The 21,267-nt window shown below is 33.7% G+C and overlaps 1 protein-coding gene and 1 pseudogene across 6 annotated transcripts; one reads left to right on the top strand and one right to left on the bottom strand.

Moving 5' to 3' along the window:
- Window positions 1-975: 975 nt before the first annotated feature.
- On the top strand, window positions 976-12,266 carry LOC149562495 (inositol transporter 1-like). Of its 6 annotated transcripts, XM_089825984.1 has the most exons (10): window positions 976-1,149; window positions 3,983-4,321; window positions 7,319-7,399; window positions 7,557-7,626; window positions 9,032-9,102; window positions 9,232-9,567; window positions 9,911-10,018; window positions 10,137-10,331; window positions 10,501-10,893; window positions 11,133-12,266. In XM_089825984.1, the coding sequence occupies exons 6-10, from the start codon at window positions 9,247-9,249 to the stop codon at window positions 11,658-11,660; spliced, it is 1,545 nt and encodes a 514-aa protein (XP_089682110.1). In that variant the 5' UTR covers window positions 976-1,149; window positions 3,983-4,321; window positions 7,319-7,399; window positions 7,557-7,626; window positions 9,032-9,102; window positions 9,232-9,246; the 3' UTR covers window positions 11,661-12,266. The 6 variants fall into 6 exon arrangements, with proteins under 6 accessions (XP_089682110.1, XP_089682109.1, XP_089682114.1 ...); XM_089825988.1 differs by lacking the exon at window positions 976-1,149 and having other exon boundaries at window positions 4,199-4,321; window positions 7,557-7,668; XM_089825985.1 differs by lacking the exons at window positions 976-1,149; window positions 3,983-4,321 and adding an exon at window positions 7,079-7,107.
- A 1,092-nt stretch (window positions 12,267-13,358) lies between these two features.
- Window positions 13,359-20,220, bottom strand: LOC149562494 (pentatricopeptide repeat-containing protein At5g59600-like; annotated as a pseudogene).
- Between the last annotated feature and the right edge of the window lie 1,047 nt (window positions 20,221-21,267).

Here is a 21,267-nt window from a genome sequence, read left to right as displayed (position 1 = left end):
GATGAGTTGTAGAAATCTAATAGCTTTGTAAGAACAATAATAAAGCTAAATAATTGTGAGCCCACAAAAACATCTAAGTTTGTATTTATGCAATAATTAAATAAAAAACAGACCAAAAACAAGTCTAAGATGTTTAATATTATAAAAACAAAACCCAAATTATATTATCCTTTTAAAGGAATAAACAAGACGTATAACATCCTCCATCTCAATCCGAAAATGCATAAAAAGCAACCAATATTTTTATTACCACTCAAATAAAGTTCAAACTTCCCAATTAAAAAATTAGAGAAACAGAAAAACTAAGCAGGACCGAAACACAGATTTAAAATATTTAAATGAGAATCATGAAACGACACAGAGAAATACGAAATGGCAGCTTTGAACACGTGGACGGTCATAAATATTCCCATCAATTCAGGCACGAGTTTTTCGTGGACGTGGCGTGCTGTCAGAGCAATTTCTTATCAACACCTGTACTTTTTGTCCACAGTGTTTCTTTTTCCGACACGTGGCACGACGACTGTTCAAGTACATCGTACGTCCTGAGTTTTCGGTCTGAGATTGGAAATTTACATTTGAAGTTGATTTGCTTTTGCCGACGAAAGAGGCGGCCGACATCGAGCGGCGCAGGCGAGCTCCAAAGGTGTTGGAATTGATCTGAATGATAGTGTCGTCTTGTTTCCAGTTTATAACGGGCAAAGACTGGATTTCTATCCCGGCGTGCTATTTTGTTGGCGAGTATCAAGAACACGGTGAACATGGAAGAAAATTTGTGGTGCCTGGGCTCTTCTTTCTTTCTATATTTAACGGAATTTATTTTCTCGGCGGTTTGGGCGCCGGCCAATTGCACTGGGCTACTTTTGTCGGTTCAACGGGAAACCGCCTTGGAATACCGCTTTATAAGATTGCGGGATAAGCCGGTTTGGGGGGAGGGAAGTTGATTTATAGGCCTGCCTCGGCTGGAACCAAAGCATTGTATATGTCTCATTAAATGCTGTGTTTCTGAGGATAAGTCAGAGATTTTTTTTTGGTTGAAAATATTCTTCTGACATTTGAGGTTGCCGCGCCCCTTTTTACAAGAATTGTTTATTAATTTCAGAAGATATTCTTGATTGTTTTGGTGCTTGGCGCTTGGATTTGGAAAGTGTAAGTGATTTCTGGTTTGTTTATTGCGTGTTGCGAAAACTTGTCAGGTTTTTTGTCCATTAGGTTTTTTTTTGTCAGTTGAAGTTGTTGAATTTGAAAGCTTCTAGCTTTGAAAGTAAGATTTATGTATGCAATGGTAGATTAAGGTTGGAAATGGCTTGGATTTCAATTTGTTGCCGGGCAAACCTAGAGATGGAAATTTCAGGGGGGCAGGGTGGGTTTCCAACCAATGTCTTTAGTGTTGAATTTAGATAAAGATCCTTTTTTGAATTTCTCAAGTTGTTGGAAGTTTTGAGGGAATGAACCATGTTTTAGATTGGCTTAAGCTGTCAATGAATTTTGTTTTTGTACCTGAGGCATCTGTATTTGGCTTGAAACTCTGGAAATCTGAGGAAAAAAACTTCTTTAGCAGCATTTTCTGTCGTGGTAAGATCTTTGGCCAAGCTTTCCTGTTTGTGATGGTGAATTTGTTTTTACCCTCTTCTGAAATCTTAGGAATAATTTTGTAGATAAAATCCGTCTATGACAAAGCTTGCACCACGAAAACTGATATCTTGGCGAAATCATCTTTTTTCGCTTTTTATTAATGTTTTTAGCCTTTAAACAGGCAAATCTGTGCTAAGCGGCGCGTTGGCTTCTATCTTAATGCTTTTCCTTCTTCCGAAACTTTTACATTTGCGATGGCGAGTTGGTTGCAAAAGTTCTTTTCACAAGTTGCATGGGTTCTAACAGTTAGGTGTTTCTGGTCTCAAATTTCAGCTTATAATTCTAAACTCTGACTCTAAGGCGGTATATGTCGGATAAAACATTCATCCAGCACTGTTCTTATGTTGGTGAAGAGATTTTTGGGCCATGTCTTTGGGACTTCAAACGGCGATCTGAAAGTGCGCTTGTTTCATAAATTCTGTCGTCGTTCTGTCAACAAACCTTGGGTGTAATTATCATCAGGAATGATCAAATTTGGCTAGGATATTTTATTCTGGTCTTCGTGTGGTCAATTTGAAGGGAAAATACAATATTTCGAATTTTCGATGACCATGTAACGACGGATATGTCTGGGTCGAAATCTGAGCAATCAACCATGAAATCTTATCCAAAATGCTACTTAGTGATTTAATATTTTCTGGGTCAATTATCTAAAGGCTGTAAACTGTGCAATTCGGCTGTTAACTGTCTAATTTTTAATATCTACGTGTTGTGACTTGTGGTGTAATCTGGCTTAAGGATCTTGTTTGTGAGCGTAATCTGTATTGTCGATTTTGAGCTCTTTACATTGTTTTTTTAACCTTTTAAAGCAATAACCCTAGGGTTTTTGCAACATCTTCCTTATAGGTCCTGAAATAATTCATTTGAGGGCATTCCCTTTCTATGTTTTTAGACGATTTCTTTGTGAGCGGAGTCTCAGTCTACAAGTAAAATAGAGCATACAATTTTGAAGGTGTCATCACATAAGTTTGGATATATTTTGATCTCTGAAATTCGGTGAGCATTCTTCATTATTTTGTTGAATATTTTTTCATTTAAAATTTCAATTTTTTGACTGTTAGCCTGTGATATGAGATGAATCAGGGATAGAGGAGTTGCTTTCTAGTCTGGTAGATAACAATTCTATATCTTAGTTCAGATCTTGAACGTGTATTGTATCAGTGTAGTTGCCCTACCCATCTTTTTTCTTAGGACAGTTAAGACCTTGATTTGAACTCAATACGATTAGTTTGTTGATTGATAGTTGAGGGCGTTAAGCGATTGCCAATTCAATTTGTCCGCAATCTTCTGTTGTGGACCTATATTTTCTTCAAATGAGAGATAAAGTTTGTCTATATTCTTCTCCGAAACATATTTCAATGATTTAAGTTCTAAACGATTGTGGAATACATTTGATTTTATTTTTCTGTTATAATTATTAGACCTTATAATAAGACCTTAGAAAACTATAAGCCTCTGTAGAGACAATAACGCGTTGGAGGAAATCTCCAAAGGAACCTAGGGTTAGAGGCATAATGTTATTTTCAGGTTTCTAGAGTGATTGTTTCCTAGCCCTCCCAGAACTCTTCTTTGTAGTACGTTTCATCTTGCTTTTTAGCTAGGCAGAGCAGCTCCTAATTCTCAAGTTCAAAGAACAATCTTTCCATGGACGTTGGCTTTTGAGTTCATGACAAATAGGTTTTGGTTTTTCTAATATTATAAGAACTGGCTCCTTCTGTTACAAGCAACTGCTTCTAGGTGATAGTTGTTTAGATGTCTACGGCAGGAACTTTCACCATTTTTTCGACTAATTGCCCTGTGAAGACTGCCTAAATTGGGCGTCAGATTATTAGCCGTTATTTTAGGCGAGTTACTTTCTCAGCCTCAATTTATACCTGCTCGTCTGATTTTTCATTGCTGGAACTTGTGTCACCATCTAGAGTTTCATTTTCATTTTTTGTCGTTGCAATTTCACGATAAAGCAACATGCTATATATGCCTTTGCCCCTCGTAGCTGAAAGTTTTTGAAACTTCCTTCTGTACACCGATTCAAGCATATTTTAAGTAAATTTACTTCCAATTGATTTTTTGCTTGCTGACAATTCTAATATGTTGTATTACCTTAATTAATGAGAATTTGTCATGAACAGTTGCTTTCCACTTAAGTTTTCGTTGTAAGTGTACACCATCCTAGTAATTAGGTGAACACCCAAGTAATTGTATATGAAACTTAGTTTTAAAAAGTTAACAAGAAACTGTTTTGGGGCAAATGCTGCTTTTTTACATCCACTTTTATTTCTCTCTCTCTCTCTCTCTCTGCAAGTTTCAAAGTTTTCATCTATTTAATTGATTGATATTGCCTATGCAGGACTTTGAAGAGGTTGTGCTATTGCTTGTGCTTTTGAATAGTACGTTCTGTAAATGCAAATCTCTTCCATCTGGTTGGAATTAAATGCAATGATCTGATCTGGAACAGACTTGTTGCTTCTGACAATAATAGCAGCACTTGAAGGATTTGAGTTTTAACATCTCATAAGGTAGTATTACCTGGTTGGAGTAGCAAAAATGACGATGGGTATCTTGCCTGGGACGTCAGCTCCATCTAGACCTGTTGTAGGAAAGGAGATGACTTTATTTGGTAATTCATACATCCTTGGTATAACCTTTGCAGCTGGTATTGGAGGATTATTGTTTGGTTATGATACGGGTATGTTCTTCTCACCAACTTTCAAGCATTTTAAGGCATGATGAGTTTTGTAAAGAAGTTTGATCTAATTTTTTTTTTTTTTAGTTTGTTTTCCATCCATCAATTGTTGTGTTAGGAAATTGACAGTGTTCTGTATCTATTGTATGAACATATTATTGTTGTATTAGGGAATAAATATTGTTCTGCATTAATTATATGAATCAAATGAATCTGCAATTGTTGAAGGGGAAATAGAAAGTGTTCTCTATTTGAAATTATGAGTCTATACTCGATGTATTAGAGAATAGATAATATTCTGTATTGACTACATTAATCTCTAATTACTTTATTAGAAAACGTATACCTGCAACTAACAGATACTTGCAACTTAAGTTCTTTTAGGATGATGGTAGATAAATGAAGTCTCATCTTGCTACACTTAAATTTATTCCTCTTTAAGATTTGTATTTTCAGTAAATTTATTCCTCTTTACGATTTGTATTTTCAGAGACAAGGATCCATCCTAGAATGCAGATTTCCAGTAAAATACCAGATGTTGTAAAAACCTTATCTTAGGAAGGGGTCTATGTAAAGGGGATTGATTATCTATAATTATGGAGTGATAGGTCCCATGATATTAAGGAAAAACTGATACATGATAAATTGGAATCTCATTGTGGAAAATAGGAGCCTTTACATTTTAGCTTTCAGATTTGTAGTAGCTGTTTGTTGGGTGAGTAGGAAAGTTCTCCAACCATCTTAGTGCACACACACACACACACATATATATATATATATATATTGCAGTTTGTAATGTAAACAAATCATTCAAGGTTGCTACGCATTTCTGAGGTGGGTATGGTAGGGACAGGTGGATGAGTTTATATATATATATATATTGCAGCTTGTAATGTAAACAAATCATTCAAGGTTGCTAATTTTTTATCATCTTAGCTGCTCCTATAAAATTCACAGGACACACTTGATTGTAAGATCTTAAAATTTCTTAGTACTGTTTAATTGTTTTAGAAAGTCACCCCTATATTGGAGTCTGGATCGTAGCCATAGTATTTTTTAAATTCTTTGTGGTCTATCATTTCAAATATAAGGAGGAGGAACCCCATTGGCTAAGTTCATGTTTCTCTACATGTCTGCCTTTGGTACCTACTTCTTATTTCTTGGATTCTATTTGAAAAGAGTATTTTAGAAGTTGGATTCCAATTTAGATTTGAATGAAGAGCCATAACTAGCTTATATATATTTTATATATATATATAAAATAAGCCGAGAGATATCTTTCTTGAGGCACCTATTTTCATCATCGCATATTTATGTGAGTCTAAGAGGCATGAGGAAATGATTCGAGACTCTTGATGTGCCTCATTTTTACTTCCATTTCCTCTCTTTAATTTTCACAATTTTAATTATAATTATATTTAGTCTATGTCTATTTTGTTTTTCTGACATGTAAATGAACGTTAATTTTTTTTGAAAATGGAAAATGTTTACATTGAAGATTGCTGCCACTGTAGAAAGCCTCTCGGCTTAATTAGGAGTTACCATCAGTAACAGCAGAAAAGTCAATAGCTTGCAGCTCTGGTTTCATACCCATATCTTGTGTGCTTACAGAATCAGCAGATTCAGCAACATCTGCGGCAGGGACTAGGGTTGAGTTAGCAATAGTTTACCTTATTATAATCTTTTCAGACACATGAATTTCATTTTGTTAAGGGATAAGAGCTCGGATCGTAAGGCATGATTTCTGTTATATTCACCTGTCAACTAGTGATCAGATCACGTGCTGGAATGTGGCACAAACTGGTGTAAATTAAATGTATCACCATCAACTATTGATCAGATCATGTGGTGGAATGTGGCACGAACTGGTGTAAATTAAATGTATAGTACATTCAATAGAAGAGGAAAAATGCAGGTTTATCTGTCAACATAAAAATAAGTGCTAGGTAGCCTTGTCCGGATTATGAGTTGATAGTGTACAAACCAATCTTAATGTATTATTCAATGGAATTATTGAATCTTGCCATTTAGGTGAGGCCATATTGTTCTTGATCCATTGTTTTTCAGAATTGCTTCTATGTTCATCGCCCCTTTTTCTTGTTACTTGCAATTTTCTGTTATTGCTGTTCCTCTTTCTCATTACTTGCAATTTTCTGTTATTGTTGTTCCTGTGGGAACTATGATGTTGTGTGCGTCCAAGCAGATTAGTTATTGATTGGATTTGTTATATAAGGACTATTTACTATTATGCCAGTGGTCCATGTGAGAACTGTTCATTGTTGATTGGTTCCAAATTTTACTTATAAATCCTAGTCATATTGTGGAATTGTGTGCTACCATCCCCTCAAAATTATAGAGGCTTTCTTTATTTGGCTTCTCTTAAAGGAATTGAATCTTATCTTACTCTGGCATGAAGAGAAGATACATAGTTAGTTGAAGCCTATGGCTGATGGATCAATCATGGGTGTCAAAACTCAAAAGCAGATCGCCAACAAAATTCTGTCTAATTGAAGAATGTAGCTATCTACTAAAGAGTTGTTTGCGGCCAAAATTTTTCATTTGCATTTAGGATCATTGACCTGAATTTTGTTTACAAATTATCAGTTGTCTTGTTTCATTAAGAATTGTGTGTTGAATCTCGTTTCTGCTGGTTTCTGGAAGCATATGGGGCAAATGTAAATTTCGTAATGGTTGAAGTTTTTGTTTTTTCTAACATTTTTCCTTTTTATGCTATATACCCTATTTGGTTTGTAAGCAAGGCCTCTATGAAAAGTTGAATGTGCATCCAGGTAATGAATTATACTGTTCCCAAATTAATTTTTTCATCTTTATTCTATTAAATATAGAATTTGTACTAAATAAAAAATGGTGCGTATGTTATATTATTTCTGTAAGAAGCAACTCAGGAGCATGTAATCTCTTTCCAACTATCCCCTTTCATGTGTCAATATATTTGCAATGATTAAATACCCTGATATGTTGGCAATGAGTTTTCCCTAGCATTATGGATTCTAGTGTGGTACAAGCAAGGCCTTTGCATGCACTTCACTTGGAGCTGCAGGTTGTCATTCTCTAGTGATGGTATGGCAAAAAACGAGCCACCTTTCTCAAGTTTTCCTGACATTTTACTTGATATACTTGGGTTTATGATAGCTAGCTAAATGATTTCTATTTCTCTGCACATTCAAGTTGTTTTGAATGGAAACAAGATTTCTCTTATGACATTTTTGATGTCCAGGCTAATAATGCAGAAGGGGACGCCTGGGCTTAGGCCTTGACGAAGAGGCATGCCCATGATCATGTTGCTGGTAACATCTCTGAGTGGGTTTAGTTGAATTTGTTGAAGATAGGTATCAGATATTGTAAAATATTTTTGTCTCACGTCAGATGACATGAATGTAAAGATTGCATTTATGTACATGTATGTGTGTGTTTGTATACATGTGATAAATAATAAAGATAGTAGTAACACACCTACTGCCACTTACAGGGAAATACTTTAGGTTATTTCTGGCAGGATAAACTGATCCATCTTAGAATCTCATGATTTTTTTGCTGAATGACATTGTTAAAATAGGATTAAACCTATTGGATTGAATCTGTGAATGTCAGGTCAACACATTCGATGTAACATCAGCCCAATACACCCCATTTTAGACCTTGAATCTTCAAGCCACTTACACCATGTCATCACGTAGTTCTGTTTCCCAGCAAGTGCCTTTCAAATACCAAAATGGATGGAGTGAAAATTGTAGTGGTAGTACATGTTACAGACATTGGATCTGGATGGTGGCATTAATTTTATAATGATCACGAATTAAAGCTATATAGAAATTTTTTGTTAAATAAACATATATGTAAGTTATATTTTAATGTTTAGTTCTCTTGGGCCTTAAATAGCAAGGCCCAGGGCCCTAAATAGCAAGGCCCACTTGTGTGACATATATCAAATTTTGAACTAGGGCATTTGATGTATCTTTGTAAATCATTTTGTTATTTGAAAAATTATTTATAAGAAGATGTGTAAGGTACAAGTATAAGAATCACAAATGAAATTTTGGCAGTATAAACTAATAAACAATACTGATGAGACAATGATTGCATTGAATTTTGAACATTAATAATAGTGGGAAGAGTTGGGAGCAAATCAATAATGAATATAAGAATTGCAAATAAAACTTTAGCATACTAATTGAAGTTTACAATAATGAACATAAAAAGCATCCCAATGATTCCATTAGCAATAACAATTTGTGGGTGGACTTTTTGGGGTGTAGAGGCAGAGGCTCCAATGGAGTGAAAGTGCACCGCCCCTCATGGGTTACAGGGTGTTTAGTTGGGCTGTGAGGTTTGGTGGGGGGGTGTGGGTGTTCACATGGTTTGGGATTGGTACACTGGTCAGATTACACATGTATTTTATTTGTTGGATACTTTTAAACATTTTCAGAAGTGAAATATTTTTGATCTCAACTTATACAATCAAAACTTTCTCAATGAGTAATATTGCTGGTTCGTGGTATTAAATATTTCTAGCAGATTTATAGCGAGACAATTTTTCTTCTTAGTTACATGTATTCTGCACCTGTCAACTAATTTGGTTTATGTTTATCCAAGTTTGTATTGGATCACATTGCAATTTTAATCTATTCCAAGTGTAATTTGTTCAGTTGTAACTGGAAGATGGTGAAACTCATCTTTAATGTATAAATGCAGGTGTCATATCAGGGGCTCTTCTGTACATTCGTGAAGACTTTAAAGCTGTGGAAGAGAGCAGCTTTCTACAGGTATGACTAAATAATTTAAAAATAAATAAATAAACGATCAGAGTTTATCTCTTTTTTTCATTTCTGATACATGTCTAGAATCTGGTAATCAAGTTGTTAAGCTATGGTCACCTACTTGCTGTTTCACAGGAGACTATTGTTAGCATGGCAATCTTTGGTGCCATTCTAGGGGCTGCATTTAGTGGGTGCATTAGTGATAAATATGGACGCAAGAAGGCAACCCTAATAGCTGATTTTTTTTTTATTCTTGGATCTATTGCAATGGCTGGTGCACCAGAACCATATACTCTGATTTTTGGACGGCTGCTAGTGGGTTTAGGTGTTGGGATTGCATCAATAACTTCCCCTATTTATATTGCGGAAGTTTCTCCCTCTGAAATAAGGGGAGCACTAGTGAGTACAAATACGCTGATGACTACTGGTGGACAGTTTCTATCATATGTTGTGAATCTAGCATTTACGGAGGTAAGAAGGTTATGGTTGATGAATTTATGTGAAATCATTTAATACTGATGCTAATTCTTCACTAATTTTGGTTGATAATTCGTTGATGCTTGAGTTGAAGTATGTCTTGATACAATGAATTATGTGGATCAAATGTATGTTATGTCATTAAGTCAATGAAGGAGATGTGTGAAATGGTAGGAGTATGACTTGAGAATAATTCAATAACATATGGCATGACTATGATATAGCAGTCTTTTATATAAGTACATTAAAAATATATAGTTTAATTGAGAAAGAGATACTAGAACCCAAATTAAAATATGATGTTAGATTCAGATGCCTAATTCTGTTTTTTTTGCAGGTGCCAGGGACATGGCGCTGGATGCTAGGTGCTGCAGGTTTGCCAGCTCTTGCACAGTTTCTCTTAATGGTGTTTTTGCCAGAGTCACCACGTTGGCTCTTCTTGGAGGTAATGCTAGTCTGTTCTTTATAAAGGTGTTGATAGTCTATTTAGATTAAGTAGCATCTCATTAAAAGGGTAGATGTCTTTTAAAAGTGTCCTGAAATCCTATTTTCTTAAAATGCAGAACAAGCAAGTTGAAGCAATTGCGATTCTAGAAAAGATATATGATCCTGAGAGGCTAGAGAGTGAGATCGAGCTGCTAAATGTTACTTTGGAAGAAGAAACCCAAGAAAGAGAATTGAAGGGCAAAATATCATATCTGGACCTCTTAAAGTCCAAGGAAATAAGGCTTGCTCTATTTGCTGGTGTTGGTTTCCAGGTATGCAACTTCCGACTGTTATATATATATATATATATATATAATCTCTGTGACCTTCTATAGCATTTGCTTAGATTAAAAAACAGTTAGTTTCGCTATTTTCTGAATTTTCTTAATTGTCAATTTGTTGAGACTGAGCTAACAAAAAGTTTGATGTGAATCTATATAGGCATTTCAACAATTTGCGGGCATTAATACTGTAATGTACTACAGTCCCACCATAGTGGAACTAGCTGGCTTTGCTTCAAATCAGATAGCTTTGTTGCTTTCCTTAATAGTTGCAGCAATGAATGCTATTGGCACAGTTCTTGGAATATTCCTTATAGATCGATGCGGAAGGAGAATACTTGCCTTAACGAGTTTATTTGGTGTTTTTGTGTCACTCGGCCTTCTCTCTGGAGCATTTTACTTGACTTCTGTAGATGTACCCACTGTTGATGTACATCAGACACTAAAAGCAGGTTATGCTTGTCCAGCTGTCCTTGATTTCAGCCAACCACTTTGGAACTGCAATGGTTGTCTAAATGCTGGATGTGGTTTTTGTACGGCCTCAGGAAACCAGGTAATAACAAAAAAATTCTATTCCTTGCCCATAAAAAATACAGGCTGTAGACTTTCTGTCTTGTACATATTAAGAGTTTTTAGATCTAGTGTAATTTCCAATTAAGTGTTTTATTCAGCCTTGTCAGCGCCTAGTGAAGAGCCTGGACATCAATGACAATACAACTCTATAATTGTTACATCCTTTTGATTAAATTTGTAGTTCATGATCTATAATATTTTTTCAATTTTCTCTTCCAGATGCTTCCTGGAACCTGTTTCATTTCAAACTCAACATCTGAGCAGTATTGTTCTCTAAATTCTGGTAACTGGTACAGTGGACTTTGTCCAAGTTCCTATGGTTGGCTTGCTGTTTTTGGCTTGGTTCTTTACATAGCTTTCTTCTCTCCTGGTATGGGACCTGTTCCGTGGACAATCAATTCTGAAATTTACCCATCAAAATATAGAAGCATGTGTGGAGGTATTGCTGCAACAGCTTGCTGGGTAAGCAATTTGATTGTTTCAGAGAGTTTCTTATCGATAGTTGATGCAGTGGGGACTTCCAAGACGTTTTTAATTTTTGCTGCGATCGTCATGGCTGCTTTCATTTTTACGTTTGCTTTTGTTCCTGAGACAAAAGGCCTCAGTTTTGAGGAAGTTGAAAAAATGTGGCAAGTGAAAGCACACAACGGTAGCAATGGCAATATGAATGGTAGTGAAAATGGAAGTACTACTGAGTCTCTTCTTGACAAAAATCACAAGCCAGTGTTTATTAAATCTCATGTCTGAGTGTCAGATATTGTCCGTAATAAAAGTGTGGAGCTAACTTCAGGTGGGTACATTGACAAACCACATATTTTGATGGTGGGTGGTACAAAATTTTCATGATATTGAAACAGCCTTCTCTGATATAGAGAAATGATGGACCTAATCTTTGGTTGTGCAATTTGACAGGCATCTGATATTATTATGGATGGTCCTAGTTCTAGGTGGCCTTTTTCACATTCATTTGATATGTTGAAAATGCCAGTCTCTCTCTGCAGATTAATAGCAAAGTTGTGGAACATGCATTGTTTGGCAGTGACAGCCCCACTAATATTGTATGTAGACAAAGCGTATGGGTGTTGTAGTGGGGTAAGTTCATTATAGAATTATAAGTATTTTGTTATCAGAATTTCAGTCCCAAGGGTGAACCTAGAGTCCAAATATTTCCCACATCCAGGACACTTGAAATGGTGCAACAGTATAGATGCAGTCAGTGACCATTGAATGCACATTCTGGGCATGTGAGTCTGTAACTATCTCTGGCAATAATTTTTTTCTGAGCTTTCGCCTAAAATATATTTTGGCAAGCGAAAAGTGGATTAAAACTCACTTCTCGCTTTACTGATTAAATTGATTCTATCAGAATTTAGTAAATAAACTTAAATTGGTAGCCCATGTTCATTTATTTGGTAATATGAATTCATTTGTTAGTCTTAATTATTATACTAATCAGATAGTACACTCAAAGGTCCTGAAACCTTGGTCAATGACATTCTTAAATTGCAATCAAGTATAGAAGTTGTAATAGATTCATTTGTAATAGAAGTAACTAGTGTTGTACACATGGTTTCACACAAAATATTTGATATTTGTATGCAGGTATTAACATTTCAATATGCAGGTATTAACATTTCAAGTATATCTGGACTCGGGGTTTAATATTTTTAATAGTGGTAGTAAGTATTTGATTTTGTTTTAATGAAAACAAAGCATAACACAATGAAATTATGAAAAAACTTTAACAAGTAACCAGGATGTTAGTTGTAGTCTAGAGTGAGAGAATCATACTTGACAAAATCAACACAAGCAGAGGGCTTCTAAAGAGATTTTACTGGAATCTGTAATTGATTTTCTCCATTCGTTTGTATTCTGCTGTGAAACAACAGAGAAACTTGATTTCTGGAGTGAGGGTACGTACAAAAGCTGGCACCGCTTTAATCCCACGCAAGATCAGCAGGAAAATCCCTCCACAAACAGAAGAAAATGGCTTATTCTTTTTGGGTTTTCAAATAAAGAATCTAAGACTTCAGAGATCAAGAGAAAGCCGTTAAAACTTTAGAGATCAAGAGAAAGCCAAGACGAATGAACAGCACACCCTTACAACCTTCTTCGGTAAACAAGATTGATAACAAAGGTGATCAAGGATTACGCTTGAAAACAACCAATATTACCAAGCACATTCATTATCATTCATAAACACTCACATAGTACTATGAGAATGTCTACTCCAATGTATAACAATTTTGATTGTCTACAACAATGTATAACAATTTTGATTTTAGAATAAGAAACCCAAAGCATATCTTATTCCATTTCTTTGCACCACGAAGACAAAAGAGATTTTTAATTTCAGATATAAAAAGTGTACATACTTTCCAAAATTTATCTCTCAATCAAAATTTCAGCATAGTGTTCTCTTATTTTTAAAATCAAAGAGTCTTTTTACAAAGCCCAAAAGAGCCCTTATATAGACACAAAGGTTAATGACTACCCTTCCGTGGTTAGTAACTACCCCCAAGTACATGATTTGGATGAGGTTAATTATCCTCCACAAAATTAACCTTAATGAAAAGAATGTTGAGTAATTTATCTTGATAACCATAGGTCAAAGCATGTGTTTTTACAATCCAACTCAAAAAGGTATTTTTCCACATATTCACCTAGCTCCAAATTAGAATGGATTCTACAGGCACCAAGCAGAGATCCCCAAACAACAACATTTGGTTTGATTGACATTCTCTGTATAAAATCAGTTGCTTCGTTCAGGCGTGCAGCTCGACCAAGAAGATCAACCATGCAGCAATAATAATTTAATGTTGGCTTGGTGTGATAACAGTGAACCATTCAATTGAAATATAGCCATCCATCATCCATTAGGTCTACGTGGCTAAACGCTGACAGAACACTAGTGAAAGTTACATGGTCTGGACTCATACTAGATCCTCGCATTTCTTCAAAAAGAAGCAGGGCCTCCTTAGCACAACCATTCACGTCATAACCTGTAATCATCACAGTCCATGATACTAGATCTCTTTGAGAAATTTTATCAAATACTTTGTGAGCATCCAATAAACAACCACACTTACATGTCAATAAGAGCACTTTCTACAAAGCTGTCAAACTGTAGCCCACTTTGAATCACATCCTCGTGAACCATCTTGCCAAGCTGCAGAGCCGCTAAGTTAGAACATGCCGGTAGAACAAAAGAAAAGGTTTCCAAGTCTGATTTCAAACTTGTAGCTTGCATTTTCTCAAATATTTCTAGGGCTTTATCAGAATACCCATTTTGTATGCACCCCGCAATCATTGAATTCCAAGAAACTATATTACGTTCAAGAATCTTTTGAAGGAGATCAAGAGCTTCATCAATGAATCCATTACGTTCAAATCCTGAAATAATCACATTCCATGAGATTACATCTCATTCCGGCATTTCGTTGAAAAGCTTCAGTGCTTCCTCGATTTGATCAGTCTTGGCAAATCCTGCAATTATAGCTTTCCACGTGACCATATTTCGTTGAGGCATTGCATCAAACACATGGCGCGCATCTTCTACACTCCCACATTTTGAATACATATCTACTAGTGCACTCCCCACAAATAAGTCGTAGTGAAATCCACATATTATTATTATATCCTTATGGATTTGCTTCGCTTGACAGAGAGCTCTCAAATTTGCGTATGCAAGAAGAACGCTGGAAAAAGTATACTCGACTGGCTGGATGTGTGCTTTCTTCATTTGACAAAAGAATTCCAATGCTTGTTCTGCATAACCCCTTCATATATAAGCTGCAATCATGGTAGTCCTGGGGGCCACATCTCGCTCCGGCATTTCGTCAAACACTTTGCGAACTCCTACAAGATTGCCAAGCTAGACATACATGTTAACTATTTTATTCCACACAAAGTTGCTGGGGGTTTGCAATCTAGTCTGAATAAAGTGGGCTTGCACCAACTTTCCTTGTGCTAGAAGTCTCTTCTTGATGCAGAGCTGCAAGAGATTGACATAAAGCGTCGATGAATATGAACACAAATTTTTCTGATCCTAGAATTGCAAAATATGGAGAGCTTCTTTCAGTCGGCCCTGTTTACACAATCTAATAACATCCACACATTTCTCGGTGTCTATGTTTTGGTAAACAGATTTGCAACATCGGTGAGTCTGTTTCTTCTGTAACCTTCAATATGACTTCTATCCTGGCACTCGATGATCTTACTTCTAGTGCTCAACTTTAATCAGCTAAACAGAGAGGTTAATAAGTGTGTCATAGAGGTTAAGAAATATGTGTTTTTGGAGAGGTTAATTAACCTACTCCAAAATGCGTGTTTTGAAAGTTATCATTAATTTTTTGAGAGGTTAAGAAAAATGCATTTTTGGAGTGGTTAATTAACCTACTCCAAAATGTGTGTTTGGAAAGATATCATTAACCTTTTTGAGAGGTTAATGTTTAATGATAAACTTGAAAATGTCTCCAATAAGTTGGAGCTTAGAAGCCAGATTTTAAGGACAAGCCGGAGACATGAAGAATAAAAAACTCATGAAAAATCAAAGATAAAAAGTTCATTTCAATGATCAAAATGGGACGTATTTCACACATAACCAGAAGATTAACAGGTTCAAAAATCAAAACACTTTATGACCGGGCAACAGGTTTCACGTATCATCTCCTCGCTTCCGGAGCTTTTCCTTCTCCAAGTCGATAGTGATGTTGGCCATCAATAACTGGAATGTGAATATAATGTTTTCTAATATTGAAATAATAAATTATGTGATGTCACATGTGCCAGACACAACAGTAATAAAAGAAATACGTTGTAAAAGTGTAGCTAGAGCTTGCTACTATAATTTTAAAATCTAGATTCAAGATGTTCAATTACTAGATCTTTCGTTTGTTGGAAAAATTGGGCTGGTTCTTTTAGCTCCGTGTATTCAAAAAAATTTAGTCAGATTTTGTTTTCCATATGTAGATGAATATCATGGAACAAAGTATTAATAGAAAAAGAAAATAGTATAAACTCTATAAGGTATTATATGTGTCGAAGATGTTACATGCAAGAGTGAATTTAAAAAAAAATAAAAATAAAGCTTTTTCTAACAATAGAAAATATTTTTAAAATTTTATCACTTTGAGGGTAATTTTAGAAAAAATGATTTAGGGATTTCAAATTTAATGGTATAAAATTAAATTTTTATATAGAGTTGATGCATATATTTTGTCTACCAATAATATTTGAAATGTTTGGTTTATTGTAAATAAATCAATAATGGAGTCACTTTAAGGCAACAAAAACTTGTAGGTTAAAGTAAAATGAGATTAATTGATGAGAGGAAGGATGTGTCTCATTGTTATAAAATAAAAAATTAGTGGAATTCAAAATACATTGAAAAAGTAACTTGAAATTGTATTGAGCATTTCTTGTGTATGAACACCTTTGAATTCAACAAATGTTAACTTGTAGACACCTTTGAAATTGTTTAGAGTTTATTGGATAAACTATATCTTTTACCTCTTCAAAAGATCCATTAACAAGACCAACAATTCAAAAGTTTGTTGTGACCATAACATGTCAAAGTTCACGTAATAAAATTTATTTGGATTCTTGGCCATCATCAACAAATTCCTCAAATCTACAATGTGCAGAGACATTTTAGTTTTTTTTAGCATTTTTTAATTGTTGGGTGGAACTTGTTCATTAGTAGTAAATAAATGTGTTGTATGGTCAACCACAAGATGTTCATTTGGAGTGAGATTCTTGTTTGTGTGTCATTAACAACTCTCAATCATGTAGCATTTGTTCGCAAAATTGTATTTGAAGTGGATCATCACTTTCCTACCTAAATATTGTTTTCAATGTTACAATTGTATTAAAAGTGTGTCATGGTTTTTAATTTTTTTTTTATTGTTTGTTAGTATTAGAGTGATGTATAGATTGGTTTACCCATAATAGGAGTAGTTGGGCTAGGTCTCCAACGAGAATCATCGACATACCACAGAAGTAGAGGTGTTATTTTTGAGGTATAGCTTCGTGTAGTTTGGAATCAATTTTTATGCTGATAGGCTTTATGTGGGAGTTTTGTTTCCGAAAATTATATTTGTTGATGGAAAAATTGTAAGACCATTTTTTGAGTAGTCTTTTTTTCGACATTGTAAAATGGTTAAGTTTTTCTTTCCTATTTTTTGATTGAAAATTAGCAAAAGTTAATTTTGAAATTGTAAGTTACATTTCTTTATGTTTTCTATTTTTTAAAATTAGAAACAAATCAAATATAACAATTTTGGATAAATAAATAATATAAATACAATCATATAAGTCATATTCATCATTTTTACCATTTTGACAAAATGTTTCAAAATTTTAAGTGTTTTGAGGAGCTAAATTAAGCATTAAGCAATAGAGATATTTATGAATTATTGTAAGAGAATTTTCCTTTTATTTTTCATTGTCTTTTTATTCTATCTGATATGTGCTTGTGTATATCAAAGACAAAAGTTGAATGAATTAAGTAGGAGGTAGTGTTTGGTAGATCGCTTTTGAAATGTGTTTACAAATCTATGCATATGGTGAAAATGTTGATGACTGGTGCTTGGTTAGAATCTAGTCATTCTTGATGTTGGAAAAGTTGTAATTTTAGAGATTTCATTTTAGTTTCTTAATTCTTTTTCTTCAGTGATTGCTCTATTTTGATTTGCTTTTTCTTTTTGTGTTATTTGTTGTTTCTCAATTACTATTCATAGTTTTTTTTTTATAACTCTAATATGGTATGTACCTATATGTATTGATTGCAAGTTTAAACTTTTTATGGATTTTGGTATTTAATCTTCAGCTATACAAAATTGTGGTTTCTTTTTCCAGATGTACATTCTTAAAATCCATCGGTTTAGTTCATAAAACAATTTTAATAACAATTTTAATTGTAAGTATGTAATTTCAAATTGAGACATGATGACTGATTTTTCACATTTGGATTAAAAAGCTAGTACATTAAATAGAAATACTCTTAAGTTATATTAAGTTTACTAAGTGGTCAAATAAATTAATTTTATTTCATATGTTATGTTATAAATTGAATATTGTATATATTTTGATTTTAATTTTTTATTTTAGTTGTTCCATAAGATCATTATATTTTTAAAAAAAACTTCTCTAATTTATACATTACTTAGATACCAATTTCAATTAGTACATATGATTTAAAACTACTTTCTAATTTTTTTAACACATATTTACATTATTCTAGTCATTTTTTTAACTTTTAAATTATTTAAATATTTATTTAATTTTATCTTCCATACAACCAACAAATAATTTAAAATTTAAAATTTAAACATTTTTTTGTTATACTTACATTATTTTCAAAATGCATTGTAGTAATCTTCCATAGAAAATAGAAAAGAATAAAGAAGACCTTCAATATAAAACTACATCAACATTTCTTACTCCATTTCTTTACATTTATTTAATTATATTAAGACAGATTTTAAGTTTATAAAGTTTATTAAAGTTCTTAGCAATTTAATAGAGTATATTTAATTTTAATACTAAATTAATTATAAAGCAAATCTTGACTAATTTATAATTGAGTACTGCATTTTTTAATTTATATTTTTGAAAAATTATTTCTATATTATAATATTAGTTTTTAACACATTCATTTACAAAATTAGATTTAGAAAGTAAAATTGAAGTTAGAAGTTTAAACTAGAGTTCAAAAATAAAAATAATTGAAAATTAAATTAAATTGAATAGTGTAAAAGGGAAAGAAAAATAGAGTTTTGGATATTGATTTTCATTTCTTTAGGCTATGTCTTTTCTTAATCAAATTAATATTACTATCATGTTATCAATATTATTCATAGTACAAGAGTATATTATTTTATTAATTTTGAGTCTATATAATTTAGGTTGTCTTTAAATCTATTGATATTTTGTTTGTTAAATTATTATAATTATAATATTGTTTAAATAATACCTTTTTAATGCTCTTAATTGATGTGTAAATTTTTTTTTTTGGCGAAAAATGGCATGCCACTTTAGATATATTTATTTATATATAACCTGGTTCAATGGCTCATGAAGGGAAGAAACCAGTAAGAAACTCTCAAGTTGTTACCAAACACAAAGTATTAGAAAAAATATACAATAACGTATTTAACAAACCCATCTCAAGAGAAAAGTAATTGAAGCCCTCATAATCTTGAGCATACAATAGAGATCTTACAAAAGCAAACCCAACATACGCAATATACAAGCATATGACATATAAACTTTACATCTTGCACCACCTATCCACTATACATAAAATGTTCACAAAAAATGCCCTTTCACATCTACAGATTTCGGTCTTGATACAAAAGCCAAGCCCCTATGAGCTCCACCAGACATTACACTTCATCTGCATATTCAAAAAATTACCATATTAATACTGGAGAAATGCAAAACCGCTTCATGAAAAACCCATGAAGCTGTTGATAATTTCCCACTCCTCCTAGCCCACTATCAACTCATCAATACTGGTTCCCAATCAATCGAAACCAGGGCCCCATCTTTTGACAAATCCAGCCAAGCAAATGGATTATCTATCTGCATTATATTAACTGAACTCTGCTCAAAATCCTCCTCCTGCACTTTGTTCCTCACGTATCCTCGCATACTCCCCAAGCCCTCATGATCATGACTGAGCAAATCCTCAATAGGTTGAGCTTTCCCTTTGAGATAATTAGCGGCTTCTCCCGATATAAAATCTCTATGAATCCAAAAAATGTAATCAATCAACTCGAATTTTCTCTCCAATATCACACTTTTAAATGATGATAGAAAATTTAAAACCTTCCATCCTTCCTAATCGCTAGATTTTCAAAACACCCCCTGTTGGGACCAAACCCATTTGAATATCATATTTCCTAATTTCCTCTTCAATTACTCGTTTTCCAATAAAGTTATAACAAACCACCTTATCAGCAATATGGGCGATTGCATCCGGATCCAAAAGAAAGTCCATAACATAAGTTAAGAACAAAGACAATATTTGTGACGACATTATAAGTCTCGACAAAGTTGGGTAAAGGAATTCAAATCCCAAAATCCCCATAACATCATTACGACACTTCTCACAGTCCAAATGAAAAATTTCCTTCAAAGCATCTAAGGAAACGAAGCCAGTAAATGGTAATTCCCGCCCATTACTCTTCAACGAAACTCTAAAGTAGTTGTTGCTGTCCTCCATCACTCGAAAACCAGGAACTACTATCATTCTCACATCCAAATTTAGATCCAAATGAAATGAATAAGCCAACATCACCATGTACTTTTAACAGTATCTTCACACAAGCGACCATCAATAACCAGCAAAAACTAAAGCCATCTCTTACTGACAAAATCTCATACTACATACAATGAAATCACAACCAACTAGTTTATATAAATTCACACCACATTATGTGACCTCATAAATTGTACTTTTGAATTTCACACTAGCCATGAAGACTATAATTTTAATTTAAAATTTGGCAATGAATGCCATCATTATCCTTTAATGAAATCTCAATAAACTTGAAAGTCATATCATGTTTAGGATGAATCACGTGAGATTTTGAAAATTGAGAGCAATTGACCTATATTGTACACCAAAAAATATACAATGATATTCCATGCCCCCACTTCAAATTTTCCTAATGAGAGATTATCAAATTTTTATCATGTTCTAACTCCTTGAAAAGATTAGGAAAACTGTTATCATCAAATTTTCTTAATAGCTTTCATGAGCCTTGTAAATCACAACCCAAATTTGACAAAATATTCACAACTCGGTTCCCTTCTCTCAAAGTATGAGAAAAAGACATAGAATTAAATAGATCAATAATGCTCCAAGCTTTATGAATTATGTATCCAAATTTTCAATTTTCCACTTTTCACTGTATACATGAATTTATCACCGGAGTGGAATCTCCCTCTATATGGATATTTATAAAATTCAGGCTCATAGCCATTTCGACCCCAAACATAAGTGCTAATGCCTTTGCACAATTATTTGTTCCTGAAGGAATTTTTTGAGCTAACATTTCGATCACCTTACGATACACACCCCTATGCTTGAAGCTCCAAGATTTCCTCTTGAACAACCATCAAAATTTAACTTTAAAATTCCCTTCTTAGGAGGTATCCATCTCACTTTCCTCCTATTTATTTTTACACTTGGACCCAAAATAATAAAATTATAAGTTGGAGAAGTTAAATTTATCCATCTATTTGACATTAATATATCCCAACCTACAACAATTAGGTGCTCATTTGTTTTTCTAACATATGCCAAAACCACTTCAGCTATTGAGGCTTCTAAAGCTGTCAACAC

Source organism: Cupressus sempervirens, chromosome 4 (assembly GCF_028749045.1).
Source record: "Cupressus sempervirens isolate cs-2001-9-10 chromosome 4, ASM2874904v1, whole genome shotgun sequence".
Classification (NCBI taxonomy): domain Eukaryota; kingdom Viridiplantae; phylum Streptophyta; class Pinopsida; order Cupressales; family Cupressaceae; genus Cupressus; species Cupressus sempervirens.
The sequence above is the reverse complement of the archived record's forward strand: the minus strand, read 5'-3'. Positions and strand labels throughout refer to the sequence as shown.

Excerpts from the sequence above, each read along its gene's own strand:
- LOC149562495 (XM_089825983.1), top strand. The coding sequence starts at position 4,180 with ATGACGATGGGTATCTTGCCTGGGACGTCAGCTCCATCTAGACCTGTT. Across the intron at positions 9,568-9,910 it reads TGAATCTAGCATTTACGGAG|GTGCCAGGGACATGGCGCTG; the intron begins GTAAGAAGGTTA and ends TTTTTTTTGCAG. Across the intron at positions 10,332-10,500 it reads TTGCTGGTGTTGGTTTCCAG|GCATTTCAACAATTTGCGGG; the intron begins GTATGCAACTTC and ends GAATCTATATAG.